The following is a 17,834-nucleotide window of genomic DNA, read 5'->3' as shown; positions in this document are numbered from 1 at the left end:
TAGATTATAAATGTTCCACTGATAGAACCTGTACAGTCCATGTATTGTCATGTGCAGACAAGTGTTTGAAGTAGATCTGGTCGATCCAACACCAATATTCCTTTGGACTTAAACCCATTCAATCATTAATTTTACAGTTTCACATTTTGAGCCCAGACTGTATCTGTGAAACTACAACCAACCAGCATTTAGGACTGGATTAGTCTGGATCAGACTCACACCTGGTCCAATGGCACTACTTTTATTCTGGAAGTATTTGGTTTGTAGACCAGTGTAACCAGTGTTTCCAGTGCATTTATTCTTTTAGTGACTGAGAACTACTGTAAAGAGGCAGCATCGGCCATTATCAGTGAACGTTTTAATAGTATTTTGGGTGCAAATGTTCATTCCACGATATATCATGATGACCCATACAATGAAAGAGCAAACTGAAATCTTCCAGAAGAGCAAAAATGTCATGCATAGCCTCCACAGCAGGGCTGTCAAACTCATGTTAGTTCAGGGGCCACATTCAGCCCAATATGATCCTAGTGGGACAGACCAGTAAAACAATAACATAATAATATATACAGTATAGTCAACTCCAAACTCTTCTCTGTGTTTTAGAGTGAAAGAAGTAAAATTACATTATGAAAATGTTTACATCTACAAAGTCCCCTTTACAAAACATGACCAAAAGGAACAAAATATGAATAAAATATGAACAGCCTGAAATTTCTTAAGAAAACATAAGTGTAAAAAAAGTGTCATTTTAACAATATTCTATCTCATTTTATCATTTACACATGTGAATTACAACTTACAGATCACAGTGGATCTACAAAGGCACAAAACTTAGTAACAGGCAGAAAATTGTTAAAATTGCAATTCCTTCTCTTTAGACATTTCAGGTTGTTCATATTTGTCCAGGTTATTCAAATTTTTTGTGAAAGGATAATTTGCAAATGTAAACATTTTCATGTCATTCTTTTTTTTTTTTTTTTTACACTGAAACAAAGAGAAAAGCTTAGAGTTGTCAATATTTCTAGGTTATTATGATACTATTTTACTGGTCCGACCCACTTCAGATCAAATGGGGCTGTATACGGCCCCTGAACTAATATAATTTTGACATCCTTGACTATCAATATTTTCATGTATTCATCCCATAGGTTGGACTGGACTCTTTCTAACAGACTCAACATATCTGTAAGTAGCAGCAAAATTTTCTGTTGCATAATCGGCTGCATTTTTTTTCTTTTACGTTAAGTAGGACATTGAAAGTTTGACTCTGTATCATCATTTTGGGCACTGTAGATATTTTTAGCGGTACACACAATCGCACAGTTCACACATGACATAAATTAGTTGCCTAAAAGTGTGTCATGTCTTGCGCTGTTTCACCTACAGATCTATCCGTCTGTCCCTTTTACCTGTGAGCATGCTTTCATTGACAATGCAGGTGCCGCTGACCAGCACGGCATCGCACGGCATGATGGTCCCATTACTGGGGATGACCACCACATCACCAGGCACCAGGTCAGTCGACAAAATCTCCTCAATATCTGCATGAAAAGGGAATGCACAGAAGGAGAGAAGAGAAATGAAAAAAGTAAGTGAAGAGCACTGGAGTTAGACACAACCATGTGTGTAGTGAAAGATGAAAACTGTGCAACTGAGCCAATAGTAGCAGATGGTGGATGGGGAGGAGGGGAGGGAAGGGAAGGGGAGGGGAGGGAAGGGAGGAGAAAGTATACATTTTGTGTGTCAGAACCCCAGAGCCTTATTCAGCACATCTCCCATTACTCATGGCGCTCGAGGAAGCAGGAAAATGCTGAGACATCACAAGCAGAGGCCAGTGCAGTAAATGGACGCATCAACAAAATGATAAAAAAAAAAAAAAAAGAGACTAAACCAATGCCTTCAGCAGCCTAAGCAAGAATTATCTATTAATGCAAAAGATTCTTTGGAAAAAACAAAAATAAACAAAAAACTGTGCTTAGGCTATTTTTACCAGAAGACATATAACAGGGTTCCTACAGGTTTCTGCAAGTTAAATTTAAGACTTTTTGAGACCTTTTTAAGACACTTAGGACTAGGGCTGCAAGAAAATATCGGTTCTGCAATATATTGCGATGTTTCATTTCACCATACTGTATCGATATTAAAAAGTACTGTATCGATATTTTTAGGTATTTATTCAAATGCAGATACTGTGGAGGTTCATTTTTGATTTTCTTTTTGTTTATATTTTATTTAAGTTCATACTTCTTCCTACTCCTTTTCGACCATGCAAAATTCAGACTTGTATGTGCTTGAAGATAGATTCTGTCCATTTAAATGTTATTTTGTTAATGTCTTAATTTGCTTTGTTTTGTTTTATTTTCTTTGCATGCTCGAAGAAAAAAAAATAAAAAATTTAACACTCTTATTAAAAAATGTTAGTTCTTTTGCTGGGATTGCACAAAAATAATGTTCTGATGTTAGTTCTGAACTAATAGAATATGAACATTTGAACAGGATCTTAAACTGTAATGTCTGTAAAACATAATTTAAGTTTGAACACAGGAACATTTTGTGATATAGCATTAGATCCTGTTCTGATCAAATAAAAATGTGTTTAGTATTTGTGCAGATTTCTGGTGTAATTAAATTCTTCAAGGAAATAATCATTTAAAAAAAAGGAACAAACAAAAAATTGTCTTTTTAACAGTATCATGATATATCGTATTGTGATCCTAATATTGTGATTTGTATCATATCGCCAGATTCTTGCCAATACACAGCCCTACTGAGGACAGAATTTAATGCTCATTTCATGTCCATTCTGGCAAAAATTCATGACTCCTAGAATTTAGAATAATTTATTAATTTACTCCTACACCTTGATTCCCACCATTCTGAGTCATTTCTCAACGGAGGTTACAAAGTTAGAGATAATTTGTTCCTAATTTCAATATAAATTGTCTGGTTGGAATGGGTGGAACTGAGCTGACTAATGTTACTGTCTTTGCAGCTTGGACACATTTAAACACAATATAGCCAATAAATTTATGGTAACGTAAATTATCAAATTCAATATCATATCAAATTTAACACCTTTTGAAGACTTTTTAAAGGTATTAAATGCAGATTTAGAAATTCAAGTCTTTTAAGACCCCGCAGGAACCCTGTATAAACGCAATATGACACAAGAGAAAGTTGGAATAGTACAGAAAATGCTGAAGGCAGTGATATTAAAATGCATTTTTACCTGTGTTTCATTACAGACACAATGAACTGAACAGATTTCATGTTTTATCTGCTTGACTTCATTTCATTTGTAAATATACATCCATTCCTCCATAAGACTTGTTTGCAAACTGCATCACAAAAAAAAAGTTGGAACAGGAGCAATTTAAGACTGATAATGAGTTAAAATAATGTGACTTACAACCAAGGTTGTAATAGTTTTGACCTTTTTGTCTAATTCAGTTAGTTTTAATTACTTTTTAGAGCAGGTTTGCTAGTTTTTATTAGTTTTAATTTTTTTCTAAATGCTTAGTTTTATTTTTATTTTTTTAATATCTTTTCTCTTCTTCTCCGTCGTATTCAAATAAATCCCAGACAGGACTCTGCTGTTTTCTCCCAACTTTAGTCTCCATGTTTCCAGGTAGAGTGGGGACCAGAAGACGACTCTAAACCACAAGTGATGAGAAGTGACGGACCATTAAATATCATATGGTGCCAGCAGCTAAAATTGCTTGAGGGAAATAAATCGATTTCATATCAATCAGACATTGACAAAGGCGAAAACAAAGGGAATTTTATCCATAATTTTTATACGTTTTAGTTGGTTTTGTAAGCACACAATACAGTTTCAGTTAGTTATCGTTTTTTTTCTTTTAATTATAGTTTTATTTATTTCAGTTAACAAAAATGTTTTTACAATTCTAGTTTTCGTCATTTCAATAGTTTTCGTTAACGATAATAACCTTGCTTGGCACTACCCCTTGAAACGGAGTTGTAAGGGTTAGGGGCTGAAACATTCTCCTATGAAATGGTCTAACCCTTCCAGACCTGTTATGTCATCAGCAGTCGTCGATGTCACTATAAACAGATGCGACAACTTTGTTTGCCCCAACTTTGGGCATCTTTTAGTGGCCATCAACCACAAACCATAGAAATGTGGTCTATAACACATTGAAACAGCGTTAAACGGACGGGTCAGAAGATAGAGCAGGTCGTTTAATAACTGAAAGGTTGGCGGTTCGAATCCCGCTCTGTCCTAACCAGTTCACCCTCCTTGCCTCCAGTGTCACTCACACTGATGTATGAATGCATGTGAATGTTTGGTGGTGGTGGTGGGAGGGGCCGATTGGTGCGAATTGGCAGCCACGCTTCCGTCAGTCTGACAGCTGTGGATACAGATGTAGTTTAACACCACCAGAGTGTGAGTGAATGAATAATGGATCAATAGTGTAAAGTGCTTTGGGTGCCTTGAAAAGTGCAATCGAAATCTAATCCATTATTATTATTATTATTATTAATATTATTATTAAATGGTTCAAGTTATTTACAAAGAAAATACACTATATTGCCAAAAGTATTTGCTCACCTGCCTTGACTCGCATATGAATTTCAGTGCCATCCCATTCCTAGTCTATGGGGTTCAATATGACGTCGGTCCACCCTTTGCAGCTATAACAGCTTCAACTCTTCTGGGAAGGCTGTCCACAAGGTTTAGGAGTGTGTTCATGGGAATTTTGGACCATTCTTCCAGAAGCGCATTTGTGAGGTCACACACTGATGTTGGACAGAAGGCCTGGCTCTCAGTCTGCGCTCTAATTCATCCCAAAGGTGTTCTATGGGGTTGAGGTCAGGACTCTGTGCAGGCCGGTCCAGTTCATCCACACCAGACTCTGTCATCCATGTCCAAATGGACCTTGCTTTGTGCACTGGTGCACAGTCATGTTGGAAGAGGAAGGGGCCAGCTCCAAACTGTTCCCACAAAGCTGGGAGCATGGAATTGTCCAAAATGTCTTGGTCTGCTGAAGCATTCCCAGTTCCTTTCACTGGAACTAAGGGGCCAAGCCCAGCTCCTGAAAAACAACCCCACACCATATTCCCCCCTCAACCAAACTTTATACTTGGCACAATGCGGTCCGACAAGTATCGTTCTCCTGGCGACCGCCAAACCCAGACCCGTCCATCAGATTGTCAGATGGAGAGGCACGATTCATCACTCCAGAGAAGGCTCCTCCACTGCTCTAGAGTCCAGTGGCAGCGTGCTTTACACCACTGCATCCAGCGCTTTGCATTGCACTTGGTGATGTATGGCTTGGATGCAGCTGCTCAGCCACGGAAACCCATTCCATGAAGCTCTCTGCGCACTGTTCTGGAGCTAATCTGAAGGCCACATGAAGTTTGGAGGTCTGTAGCGATTGACTCTGCAGAAAGTTGGCGACCTCTTCGCACTCTGCGCCTCAGCATCCGCTGACCCCGCTCCGTCAGTTTACGTGGCCTACCACTTCGTGGCTGAGTTGCGGTCGTTCCCAAACACTTCCACTTTCTTATAATACAGCTGACAGTTGACTGTGGAATATTTAGGAGCCAGGAAATTTCACGACTGGATTCGTTGCACAGGTGGCATCCTATCACAGTTCCACGCTGGAATTCACTGAGCTCCTGAGAGCGACCCATTCTGTCACAAATGTTTGTAAAAGCAGTCTGCATGTCTAGGTGCTTGATTTTATACACCTGTGGACATGGAAGTGATTGGAACACCTGATTCTGATTATTTGGATGGGTGAGCCAATACTTTTGCAATATAGTGTACGTACATTTGTGTGTTTCTTTTGTCACACTGCTGCACTTTTTAGCTGCGATTCGAACAGAATTATGGGACATGTCTCCTACCCCACCGTTTGTAGTGTGGTCCTGAAAAATCTCCGAACTGGAGGGTCAAACAGCCTGCCCCCTTAGCCCTCCCCCTCAGACTCATCGAGAATCAGGACACCCCAACCCCTTCACGTGAACACGCAAAATGGAGGGGTAGGGCTAAAGGGGAGGGGCCAAGGGGTGAACTGGGATTGGGCCTGAGTGTTCAAAGCAGACGCAGTAGAAACGGCCCACTCCCCTGTCTCACATACTGTCTGTCTGTCTGTAACTCTGCAGTGTCCCCTCCTAACAGCCATCCAGACAGCAGCCAAAGCATGAGGACGGTGTAATTGAATCTGGCCCAGCACAGAAGCACAGAACTATCTGCTGTCACATGTGGTTTGTAAAGCATTCCTTTAGAAAAAAAAAAAAAACAGGAAACGGCATAGAGTAATATATGCTGTGTGATACGACTAAAATGAGTCTATGGAGGCAATCTATAAACAACAGGCACGGTGGAGCAAAAGAGCAAATAAAAAGACACAAACCATTGTCGGCTCGGCATACAGACACGCGGACAATACTGTGAGCTGCCACCATATCATGAAGCATGACGTATTGCTGGAGAAAGGGAAAACAAAAAGTAGTGATCTGAATGGAAAATTGTCTTCAAAGTGTGCATTTATAATCATCCGACATGGAAATTCAATTCAGTGTTTTCCATTTCAGTTTGATCATGATAGTGTTCATCATAATACATGGGGGGGGTCCCCAAAAATAAGGCCTTAAAAACACTGTCAGTAAGTAAGACTACCTTAACATTTCCAGGAACTTACCTTTTTAATGGTGTACAGAGAGGTAGCTATGGATATGACCGACATTATAACAATGGCCAAAGCATAGTAGTAATACTCATCGGCACTCCACAGGATCACACTGAACAGCTGAAAGATGTAGAAGGGGTTGAGGACCTACAGGAGGACACAAGGGAATTATAGTGGCAGCGGAAAAAAGAATAAACATCATAAAACCCACACATTATTCCTAAAATAATGTGCACATGATAAACAGAAGTGTCTATACAAACAGAGAAATTAAAAGTTTACTATTTGAGGGACAGGGATATAAGATTTATGGAGTGAAAAAGTAGGCGGAGCTTATTAACACCCTCGCCCAATCGCACAACACTTTGCCCCTCCTGCTCACTGATACCCTGCCTACCCATAATTCATTTTGAGTCTTAACTTTGAATATTTCAAAATTAAAAAAAAAAAAAAAGCTACAATTGAGAGAAAGGCACATGTAAAGAACTTGTGCATGAAATTTAAAATGGATCAGGTGAATACTGTCCGACAGATCACTTGGACAAAAATCTCGGACAGATGGACAGAATTCCTGGTATATTTATATATATTCTATATACCATATATCTACATATATATTTTATAAATAAATAGTGCTCCTTATGTGCGCATGAAAAAAAAAAAATCCCAATATCATTAACCTCATAGCACAATTGTCTGAGTCACATTTTTGGCCAAATTGTGAAATCTGCATCAAATGAAACAACAGTGTTAGGAGAGTCCAGTTATGCAGAAATGTCACTTTGGCCAAAATATGACTTAGGCAATTATGCTATGAGTAACGATATGAAAATTTCATATCACGGTTATTGTGACCAAAATTATCGCGGTTATCATTATTATCACGGTATTGTTGAAATTGTGCTCAAAATGTTCAAAAAGTACTTATACACACACTTAAAATTAATTTAACCAAGTTGTATTTTGAAAAAAACAACAAACAAACAAATAAAATAATCGGCACAATGTACCTTCTGTTGGCAGAAACATTCAAATATTAACCCTTAGGAGTCTGAGCCTATTTTGGCCGTTTTTCAGTCCTTTTGATCTTGCCTTTATATACTATATAAACAAATGTTCACTATACCCATGTTTGGGATCTTTTTTTCAGCACTTCATCTATATCATCTGTCTATTATTTTTTCACTTTAACCTACTATAAAAACATAAAAGGCCAGAAAACACAAAAAAAATATATGAAATCCAATTTGAAAAATGTATATAATTTATTGCATAAATAACACAAAGATGCTTAACGAACCTTTTCAAAGACTTTAAAAGTGAATATTGGTTCCAAATATTTGGCATATAAAATCTAAATTGTAATAAATTAAAACTACACTCAAATATTTGACATAAAAGCATATCTTTACATGGGGTTTTTCCCCTAAAAGTGCGGTAATCAAACACGGTTATCATGATAATTAGAATTTAAACGGTAATACTAACCGTCTGCAATTTTACTGCAGTTTGTCGTTATACCGGTAATCGTTACATCCCTAGCTATGAGTCTAACGATATGGATGTTTACTTTGTCTTAGCTAGATTCAGTGGTGGTTATCTTTTTGTACAACACCTTGATCAGTACAAGAACATCCTGTAAAAATGTGAAAGCATAGATTTCACCATTAACAGTGTTACCCATCAGTTACAGACTGTCCTGACTCAGTCTTAGTGTGTTCATTTGTATCTCTATCATGAAGAGTGAAGAGTGGCAAGAAAGGCAAGTGACTGCTCAACCTCTTCACTTTTCTAACACATTACATTTATGATGAAACTATATTCTGATGCCATTACAGTGTATCCGCTTGGTAATGGCAATGGCAATATATAGTGCTGTTAAAACTTATTTTAACAATTAAAATGTATATATTTGTGACATAAAATGTTTTTTTTTATTATTATAATAAAAGAATGTTGTGGTACATATTTACTTGTTTTTTCAGGTAAATGTGATGTTTCACATAAACAAACATTTCTGTAAGTTTGTAACTGTACTCTTTTAGTTCTAAAATCTAGGAGGTTCAATAATGTGTTACCATTTTTGGCCTCAATATACTTTAACATGTTTATTATCATATCCAAACTTTATTTGCCCCAAATTTGAGCAAGAACATGTTATGCATGTTTGCGTAAATCTTGTCCAAGGTGATGTTCTTTTCTCACAGTGCCATAACCGAGCATGTTTTTTGTTAATTTCATATTTTAAAATTATTTCAGACAAACCTTTCATTTAACCATGTTAAAGTACTTATAAAAGCCTACAGACATATGTATTGCAAGTTGCTGTTAGTCATCTGGTTTAAAAGGTATTGCCCAATGAACAGTCACTTTGTAAGTCCGTAACTGCTTGATCAGGCCCACAAATGGTAAGGCCAGTGAAGACACACACACAAGCATAAATGCAATAAATAAATGAGATGCAGTTAATGACAAAGGGAATTTGGTTTAACGTGTGTTGCAAAACTCAAGATGACTGTGTTATTGTGCTAATGATCGTACTTTGAACATATGTAAGCAGAAAGTGAGTAGATATCCTTATGGTTTAAAATAGGGAGTGTAAGTAGAACATTCTCTGAAACTACAGTTCATGACAGAGTGAATGTCAAACACAAAACAAGTATGAAGCTAGAAGAGAGGAGTTGTAAGGGTGGTTGGTGAATAAGTGTTTTGCATAACTGTCACAGTCAGTTAAGACAGTTCCTGTTTGTTTGGCCTCAAGCTGTGTTGTGTAATGCTCAGCTTAATACATCAATGAATGAATGAATGAATCAGTTCCAGTAAATAAAACCATTCATACTAGGAATACGCCAATCCAACACAGACACCAAGAGCTGTTTTTAACAAGTTGCTGGTGCATAATTATTTTAAAAATTAACAAATCAGTTTACATGTATGCAGTTATTTGCTGCATTTTGATTTAAAAAATACAAAGCAGTGCATAAACTCAAGCTTGACAATGTTTAAATTCCAGTCTCTTCCACACATATTGCCTATGGATTGAACATTCATTACAGATTAGGAATTGGCACTGGTACTGGAAACAGTGGGAATGGAATATTCCCACTTGACACATGCTTCAGGTTTTCTTGCTTTTAGGAAATCTTTTTTCTAGTATCTCCTTGTAAAATTAGGGGCTAGATTTACTAAGGCAGTACAAATTCACAAAAGCTCAACCCAGAAACAGTACCTAAGGGGGTGACCACTTTTTGTGGGAGACTCTCAAAATGATGTAAACACACACAGTTCATTTCAATTATAACCTGTGCTGTTCTTCCAAGACCAGCTCAATTTAGGGCTGAGCCTGAAGGCTAAATAGAACCACCAGATGAGGGCATGGGGATTCTACTGCCAACAGGTTTTACACATGTGTTTCTGCTTGGAAACACCAGCACAGAAAAGCAGCAGAAGACGGGGTTTCGGTAGTAAAACTGGAGGAGTTAGTGGACAAATGTGACCTAGGCTAAGATAGGGGCTAATATGTTTTAAATCTAAATGCCCATCCTGTTCATGAGGGCAGGTCTGGATCACCATTGTGAGGGAGGTAAGAGGAGGGGAGAGGTGCATTTCACAGCAGAAGTGAAGGAAGATAACAGCACATGATGCAAAAGAGATGCACTGACATCTGTAGATGAGTAGGCTATCGTTCTGTTGATTGTTCATTATGATAAACAGCTGCCACCTGCATTAGTAAAACCTACCTCTTTGATAAGCAGCTTGAAAAGAGAAGGCACTTTCACTGCAATTTCATTCACTCCGAAGAACAGTTTCCTGCGAACAGATGAAATCCAACAAAAACACTTAGTTTTAGTGGGGGTGCTCTGTGGACCAGGTCAGTGAACAGAGTCAAGGACTATACTGATGTTTTGGGGTTTTTTTTAGACATTATACCTAATATAAGTCCCTCTTCTTTACTAATAAAGTTTCCTCAGAGAAAATGGGTAGATCACAGAAAAAAAGAGCAATTTGGAAAAGCCCATGTGTTGTCTAGTACGTATACAATGGTGAGGCCAGTATTGGACCAATCCTACCTGTACTCCTGCTGGTTCCTGGTCAGGCCTGCGCTGTGTTCCAAGTGGAGGGTGGAGCAGCTGACCTGCAGATCCTCCAGACCACTGTAGATGGAATAAGATCAACGCAGGAGACAAAGTGAGCACTTTGAACATAGACTTAGTGCCAACGCTGTAGATCTAATGTTTACTACAGCTCTCAATGCATCCGTTTGTGTTGATGAACTCTGTTAATTGACATGAAAAGAAACTGACTATGACTATAGAATTGTGATAAGAAATTCCTTGCTCTTTCTTATAGGAATCTATATTACAAAAGGGAAGTGGGCTCTGTGTGTGTGTGTCTCAGGCATCACACTAAACCCATACAGAGCTGACAGCTACAGTTTGTCATACTTATGGATTTACGGTCCAGGAAGAGACTAATAAAAACGGCAAGTTGACAGGACCAATATTTTGGGAGATATTAGTAATTTTGGAATACAATATCCTTCCAATCACGTTGATATGTCCAGAATCATAGAATCATCATTGAAGTGGGTTACCTAGCAACAGATAAACAATAGGGCCACATTGCCATTGTGTCAGATTTCATGCCAGCTGAGAGGTCATTACCAGTGGAATTTTTCTCAAAAGTCAGCTCTCCCCAGCATAAACACTACCACATCCAGAACCTGTGGTTCCCCAATGGTCAGCACACTAGTTAGTTATACATTTATAGCAGTTAATTATATTTTTAACTGTATAATGAAATAATATGTTTATTGAAGACAATATTTAATAATTTCTTACGGCAATTCTACAGTCAATTTAGCTTTGTCTGAATGAAGAGCTTTTCCATATAAAAGTGAGTATACTAAAAGTATACTTACGTCAAAACTTCAAAGTTCTGCAGTTCATCGTTCCAGTAATACTTTGTGCTATGGAAGGTAAAATAGCGAATCTGGGGATAACATAAGAGGAGAAAACAGATGAGAAGTTATTGGTAGCAATTATATGGCACACTGTCAAAGCTGAAAGTCAGTCAGCATTATTGCTATCTTGAACAATCTATTTGAAATTAAAAAATATATTTGTCAACCTAAGCTATGTCTAAGACTCCTTGCTGATCTGTGCAGTACGTAACACCCTCCTGTACTATATATTTTCCCGTACCCTTTTCAAGTAGGCGTTGTGCATACCTGCGTGGGTTGGTAGTCAGCAAATCTTCTAATGAGCTCCTGAGCGGGGCTGCCATCGGAGGGATGGGAGGTGTGTCCGTTGGCCAAAGGGGGAGGGACCGGGGATGAGAAGGGACATGAGGGAGAGGAAGGGGAGGTGGTCTGGGTCTCCAGGCTGTGGAAGGGGTTGCTCCCTGGGGCCAGCATCAATCGTACCTTGGCCAGGAACCAGCGCCGGAACTCATCCTTAAACAAACACAAAGTCCTCATTCAGTTACCTCAAAGACCTCTGGGATTTTTCATATCTTAACCTCAATTATGCTCTGTTCAAACCAAATTAAAAGACGTTATCAGGTGCACGTCTATGGATAGTGGGAGGAAGCTGGAGTATCTGTACAGAACCCCCCCCAGACAGAAAGTCAGCATGGGATATCCATGCAGAAAGGCCCACACCGGCCACAACCACACCCAGAACCTTCTTCTTGTGAGGTGACCATTACACCACTGTACTTAGTTAAAGTTACCGGTGAATCATTAAGAGGGGATTCATTGTATCTTCAGTCTCTAGTTAATCTTCCACTGGCCAAACAGTTTGAGGCGGTGAGAATGAAGGATCTTATGTAACATTTGGTTCAGTGAGTCCAGCTTTTATACCAACACACCAACTCAATGTCCACCTCATGACTGTTGACCCCTCAGAGCCCCCTCTCACCTGGATTGAAAATCTCCAAACTGTATCACATACAAAGTTTGAGAAAAATTTGCCAAATAACTGTTATGTTGCCGTAACACATAGGATACTTATTTTCTTTCTCCAATACTGTTAGGAAAACTGATAACATCTGAGCTCATTGATAGTCCAGTCTATAATTATTTGGCCTAAGAGCCCATTAACTATAGGGGCTCAGTATCCCCCCCCTCCCTGTGGGGAAGCCTTTTTAATAACAGCTACAACAAACTGTTTCAAGGACATTTACAGATGAACTTACACCCACTATTAGGCACATATAGGAATCCAAATGCAGATGGTCAAGGATGAATGCAAAACACGTGCAAAGGCATGGGACCAACAGAGAGAAAAGAATGCACACACACACACACTGCTGGACATATGGCAAGCTGTTAGTGCATTCCTGCCACTTTGACTGTCTGTAGGAATCAGCCAGTCTCAATGTATTTACTGTACAAAACAATAAATCTGTTGTATTCACTCAGTTTTAAAAACATGAGGTTGAATTTTATCTGTGTTTGTACGTACAAGTAGTGCCACATTGTACAGTTTTTTTTTTGTAATGAATCCTCCAAAAATATAAATTTTGCCTTATGATTCAAATAAAAACTGCACTTAACTCCCGTTGTGGAATTAAACAAGAAACACAAAGTTAGTGCCTTAATACTAACTAGCATTGTGGTTAGCACTTCCACAGGTAGATGGTTGTGGGTTCAGTTCTCAGTTGGACAGGAGTTGTCCCTCGGGTTCTCCAGTTTTCCCTGCTCCTGTTCTGTACTATGTGCTAATTCTGGGTTCTGTGTGTGTATTCGGATGGGTAGAACACAGACAAACCTTCCCTATGGGAATCACAAAGCGAGTTAAGCTTTATAAAAGAACTTCATCGGCTGTCAATGGTGTAACAATTTAAGACACTTCTGCACTGGCATATATTATGAATTGTGTCGGAACAACACAAATCTTTGTGACGCTGATCAATAAAGATGTTTTTTGACATTGTTTTGTCACTGTGTCTGAATGCAGAATAAACGCATTGCACTTGAATTAAGAAAGATTATTGCTTAAAATAAGGAGAAAACATTGGCTGCATATGTGGTAAAACACTGGTTTGCCGGTGTTGCACATTATTAGAGCTCATTTCTAGATAATTTGTACACAAAATAAGCTCCAAATTCTGACCAAGAAAAGGGAAAATATATGTTCTAAAAACAAGGCTGATATTCTTACACTGCCAAGATGTGTTTTCTATCACCATTTAAAAGTAGAAAAAAAAATTGATTAATATCCCTAAAATAAGTCAATTTCCCTTTGAATGAACATCACTTTTTGCAGTGTTAGAGTGGATGTCCTCACTCCTTGAAATAAACACGTGTCATTTCCATTTGCAAACACAACACAGGAGCTGCAGTCTGCTGGTAAATCAACCTGAAGACATGGAAACAATAGCAGACTGACCGTGCAAACTAGAACTAGATTTCAGTTCATCCCTGATCCTAGTCTTCCATTACAGGTCGGCCAGTAGCGGATTTTTAAAGGACAAAACAGCCATCATAGATTCATATACAGTTATCACCTACAGACCTCCCACCTGAAGATTTTGACATTGAAAAACACATGAAGTGAACTGTTAATTTATTTAAATTTCTTATTTTGACTTCATTAAAAGGGGGTATCTGTTAAACTGCACATTTAAGTCACAGTATCAGCATCAAACTGTTTAAAAAAAAGTATAGCAGAAGAAAGCAAGTTTTTCTTTGGAGCAGACGTCTATCTTCACACCTGTTCTTGTCCACTTGTGACCTGACTAACTTTACTCAGCAACTCCGCAATAGGTTATAGAAAATGCATAATGCATGTATGTATGCATGTATGTAAAATACGACCAATACTAGCGAATGCGTCCCCAAACCACTGCCCGGCAAAGTTACAGAGCGTTACCCACCGTGGATCGCAGCAACACCACTTCAGCATCACGAGCAGTGGTCCGGGTGCAGGTGGATCTGACGCACCACTGTGGCATCCAGTAGAGCAGCAGGAGGAGGAAGCCCCCTGTGAACAGCACCCCGAGGCCCACAAGGGCCAGCCGCCAACGGCACAAACGGTACCCTTGGAGCTCCTAAAGGGTGGGGAAAGAAAAGGGGCAGAGGTCTCATACGCCTGAACTCAAATAATTCCACCCCTGCACTGAAAGAAAGAAAAAGAGGCATACCAGCTCTTCTTCTTCCCCTTTGTTGAGGATTTTTACATCTTCCTTCTCCATGCTGCAGAACAGTTTGCCAAGCCCCCTCCTGAGTCACTGCAAACACAACAAACATATAGTTGGGGAACATAGATTAAAGCTCCATATATATATATATATATATATATAATATATATGATATATATATATATATATATATATATATATATATATATATATAAATCTAATACAGTAACTCCAAATTAGAAGAGACTCATTCTAGGAATAGAATGCAAAGGGACAGTATAAGAAATGCTGTGTATACAATTTACATACATAGAAAGAAACATTTTTTGTATTCAGTTATATATTAATGTAAAATAGCCTGCAAAGGGAAATCGAGATTCATAAACTACACAAAGGATTTGACTTGATGCAGTATGGAAAAAAAATCATATCACGATTTTTTTTTTTCCATATTCGACAATATCGATATGTATCACAGTATAAATCAAATCACTATTTTTGTCCAGCTTAAATTTTCCATTACTAATAAGTTAGTTGTGACATCAGAAGGTTAGTTTTGATTTTAAATATGATTTTTTTTCTGTCAGAGGTTGAACATGACAGATGTGGTGAAGAACATTATACGACTGTTTCAGAGAAACAAAACAGATACATATTGTGTGTGTTCCGCTTCAAGGTTCGTGTGGAAAGGCAATAAAATTGATAAGCGTATATAAATAAAATATATAAAAATTTCCCCTGCAAACAGGTAAACAAACAATACATCATTTGGTGACATTATATAGGCCAATTTAAATACAGATGTAGCTCATATCATATTTAGTCTAATCTGTGTATATTTGTCCAATCTCAGAGCTGTAGTGTCTGCAGAAGGGGTTCATGGGTGTGTCAGATAAATCCGGTGCCATTTCACTGAGTAAAAGCAAAGCTATTGAATTTTAAGTATGTAGACATTTTCCGTTTAGCACTTTGCAGACGGTCCCTAAGCCTTCATTCACTAGCTGGCTTCACATTTGAGGTAATGCCATCTACTGATAGTTAAGGACCGTTTGTTTGGATGTAAACTGGGTTGTAGTTTCCTCTCTGTTACCAAAGCTGCATAGAGCCGTCATTTGTGTCTCAATGATTATTGACAGATGATCTATTGAGCCACAAAGTGCGAATCTGTGACTCTCTTGCCAACTTTACCACAGTGAGTGTTTGTGTTCTTCACATAGTCTACATGTATTTATTCGGTACACCTCTGTATTGTATCAAAAGCCCCGAACTGAAAACGGTTCACACCCCTACTTTTCAGTTACCCGATCATCTCATTTTCTCCTGAGGGAACACTCATTACCTCCTGCTTCAGCCCAAACATTAGTGTGTGTACTGCAGCTGCTCTTACACCTGTGCTGTGGGCGTCAACCTAACTTGATGTGGCTCTAGTGCAGTGGTTCCCAACCTTTTTGGCTCATGACCCCATTTTAACATTACAAATTTCTGGCGACCCCAGACATTCAAAAACTGAGACTTTTTTTTTTGCTAAAATGAAATTTGTTTTTGATCATGTAATAGTTTACTATACTATGTTACAAATAAACATTAATTTTAGTTGACATTTAGTCTATATATATATATATTATTATGGGACGGGGCAGAAAAGCCAGGTGTAGATTACTGCACAAAGGTAGAACTTTATTTTCCTTGGTCAGGATATGTACAGTCAGTCCAGCTTGGATTTACAAAGCTGACGATTAATACTGAACAAACAAGAACTCAAACTATGAATTATGAAAGAGCTGCAGCATCTGAAACTGACCACAATGAATATTTGAAAGATAAACAGAACCACAGTGCTTCAGTTTCAGCATCACAGTTTGTCATATGTCTTATGTATTGTGAATGTCTATCTAAACTCACCATATATTTTTTGTTAGTAAGTTGTTTTTCTTTTCTTTTTTTTATCAATTACTAGAAATTTCAGGCAACCCCATTTGAATTTCAGGCGATCCCATGTGGGGTCCCGACCCCAAGGTTGAAAAACACTGCTCTAGTGTGATTTGTTCGGTGCGGTGCTACTTAATTATGATTGGATTGTGTCTGTCAAAACATGGACAAATGAATCCTATCAAAATTATATCAAGCATGTCTCATATTTCTATCAAGGAAAGTTATATCACGATATATATCTTTATCATTTTATCGCCCAGCCCTACTTTGGGGTATGGTAAACTAAATAGGATAGTGAGATAATAATGTTGTATCCACCAATAATTTCATTAGGGTTAGGTAAGTCATTTCCTGTTACAGCAACGTGTGACTGGAAATGTTTTTTTCTCCTTGTAATTATCTGTCCTCTGAATATAAATAGAATATATTCAATGTGCTCATTTTGGAATACAGAGAACTATGTATAACAATTACGTAATCATTATCACAGGCCTTGAGCTTCAGATAATTTAAGACTGGTGTCCATTTAGGTTATTCTCCAGACAGTGAGTTGTATACTATAAAAAAACAACACAACACCAAAAGATACACTCTCACAAAAAGTTCAAAACATGTGGGCTTCATCAGAAAAAGAAAGGCATGAAGGAATTTAAGCATTTTTCTTAACTCAGGTTAAAGTTTTGTTCACCTACATTGAACTCTGACTCTTGTCAAGATAAGAATTATAAAAATATGAGATAAACCTTTGGAGACAAAGTGCAGGAAAATAAACCAGAGGTCAGTGAGTTTATGGGAATAAGGGGCAGAACCATGTCATGCACTTCCCAGACAGCTGTTTGACCTCAGAACACCTGAGATTATCCTTAAGAGTGTCAACACACCCACACAACAACCAAAGTCATCAGATGTGTGTGTTCCAATGTTCATTCCTTTCAGTTTTCCCTCAGAACAGACCGTGGCCATGGCAGGCACATACTCTGGGTCTTCACTTCATGTTGTGTATGTGCACTGATATAGACAGACGGAGGTTCAGTGGAACACGTCTGTGCATGTCGGATTTCCAACAGCAGAGTTTGAGTCTCAGGTTTACTGTTC

The 17,834-nt window shown here is 38.2% G+C and overlaps 1 protein-coding gene and 1 long non-coding RNA gene across 3 annotated transcripts in view; one reads left to right on the top strand and one right to left on the bottom strand.

Annotated features, from left to right (window-relative positions):
• The window catches only part of atp13a3 (ATPase 13A3), an 85,618-nt gene that overhangs the window by 32,569 nt on the left and 35,215 nt on the right, over window positions 1-17,834 (bottom strand). For both annotated transcript variants that reach the window (XM_030132601.1, XM_030132602.1), the window contains exons 3-11: window positions 14,811-14,897; window positions 14,544-14,717; window positions 11,893-12,117; window positions 11,584-11,654; window positions 10,733-10,816; window positions 10,403-10,472; window positions 6,675-6,809; window positions 6,387-6,459; window positions 1,413-1,544 (exon numbers count right to left, since the gene is read on the bottom strand). In XM_030132601.1, coding sequence (XP_029988461.1) covers window positions 1,413-1,544; window positions 6,387-6,459; window positions 6,675-6,809; window positions 10,403-10,472; window positions 10,733-10,816; window positions 11,584-11,654; window positions 11,893-12,117; window positions 14,544-14,717; window positions 14,811-14,861 — 1,015 coding nt within the window. In that variant the 5' untranslated portion in view covers window positions 14,862-14,897. The remainder of the gene's footprint in view (window positions 1-1,412; window positions 1,545-6,386; window positions 6,460-6,674; window positions 6,810-10,402; window positions 10,473-10,732; window positions 10,817-11,583; window positions 11,655-11,892; window positions 12,118-14,543; window positions 14,718-14,810; window positions 14,898-17,834) is intronic.
• LOC115418213 (uncharacterized) lies at window positions 43-17,353 on the top strand. Its single transcript, XR_003935273.1, has 3 exons — window positions 43-273; window positions 11,031-11,034; window positions 17,343-17,353. It is a non-coding gene; the product is annotated as an uncharacterized LOC115418213 (long non-coding RNA).

Source organism: Sphaeramia orbicularis, chromosome 4 (genome assembly GCF_902148855.1).
Source record: "Sphaeramia orbicularis chromosome 4, fSphaOr1.1, whole genome shotgun sequence".
Lineage (NCBI taxonomy): Eukaryota > Metazoa > Chordata > Actinopteri > Kurtiformes > Apogonidae > Sphaeramia > Sphaeramia orbicularis.
Note: the sequence above shows the minus strand (reverse complement) of the source record. Positions and strands in the feature narration are given on the sequence as shown.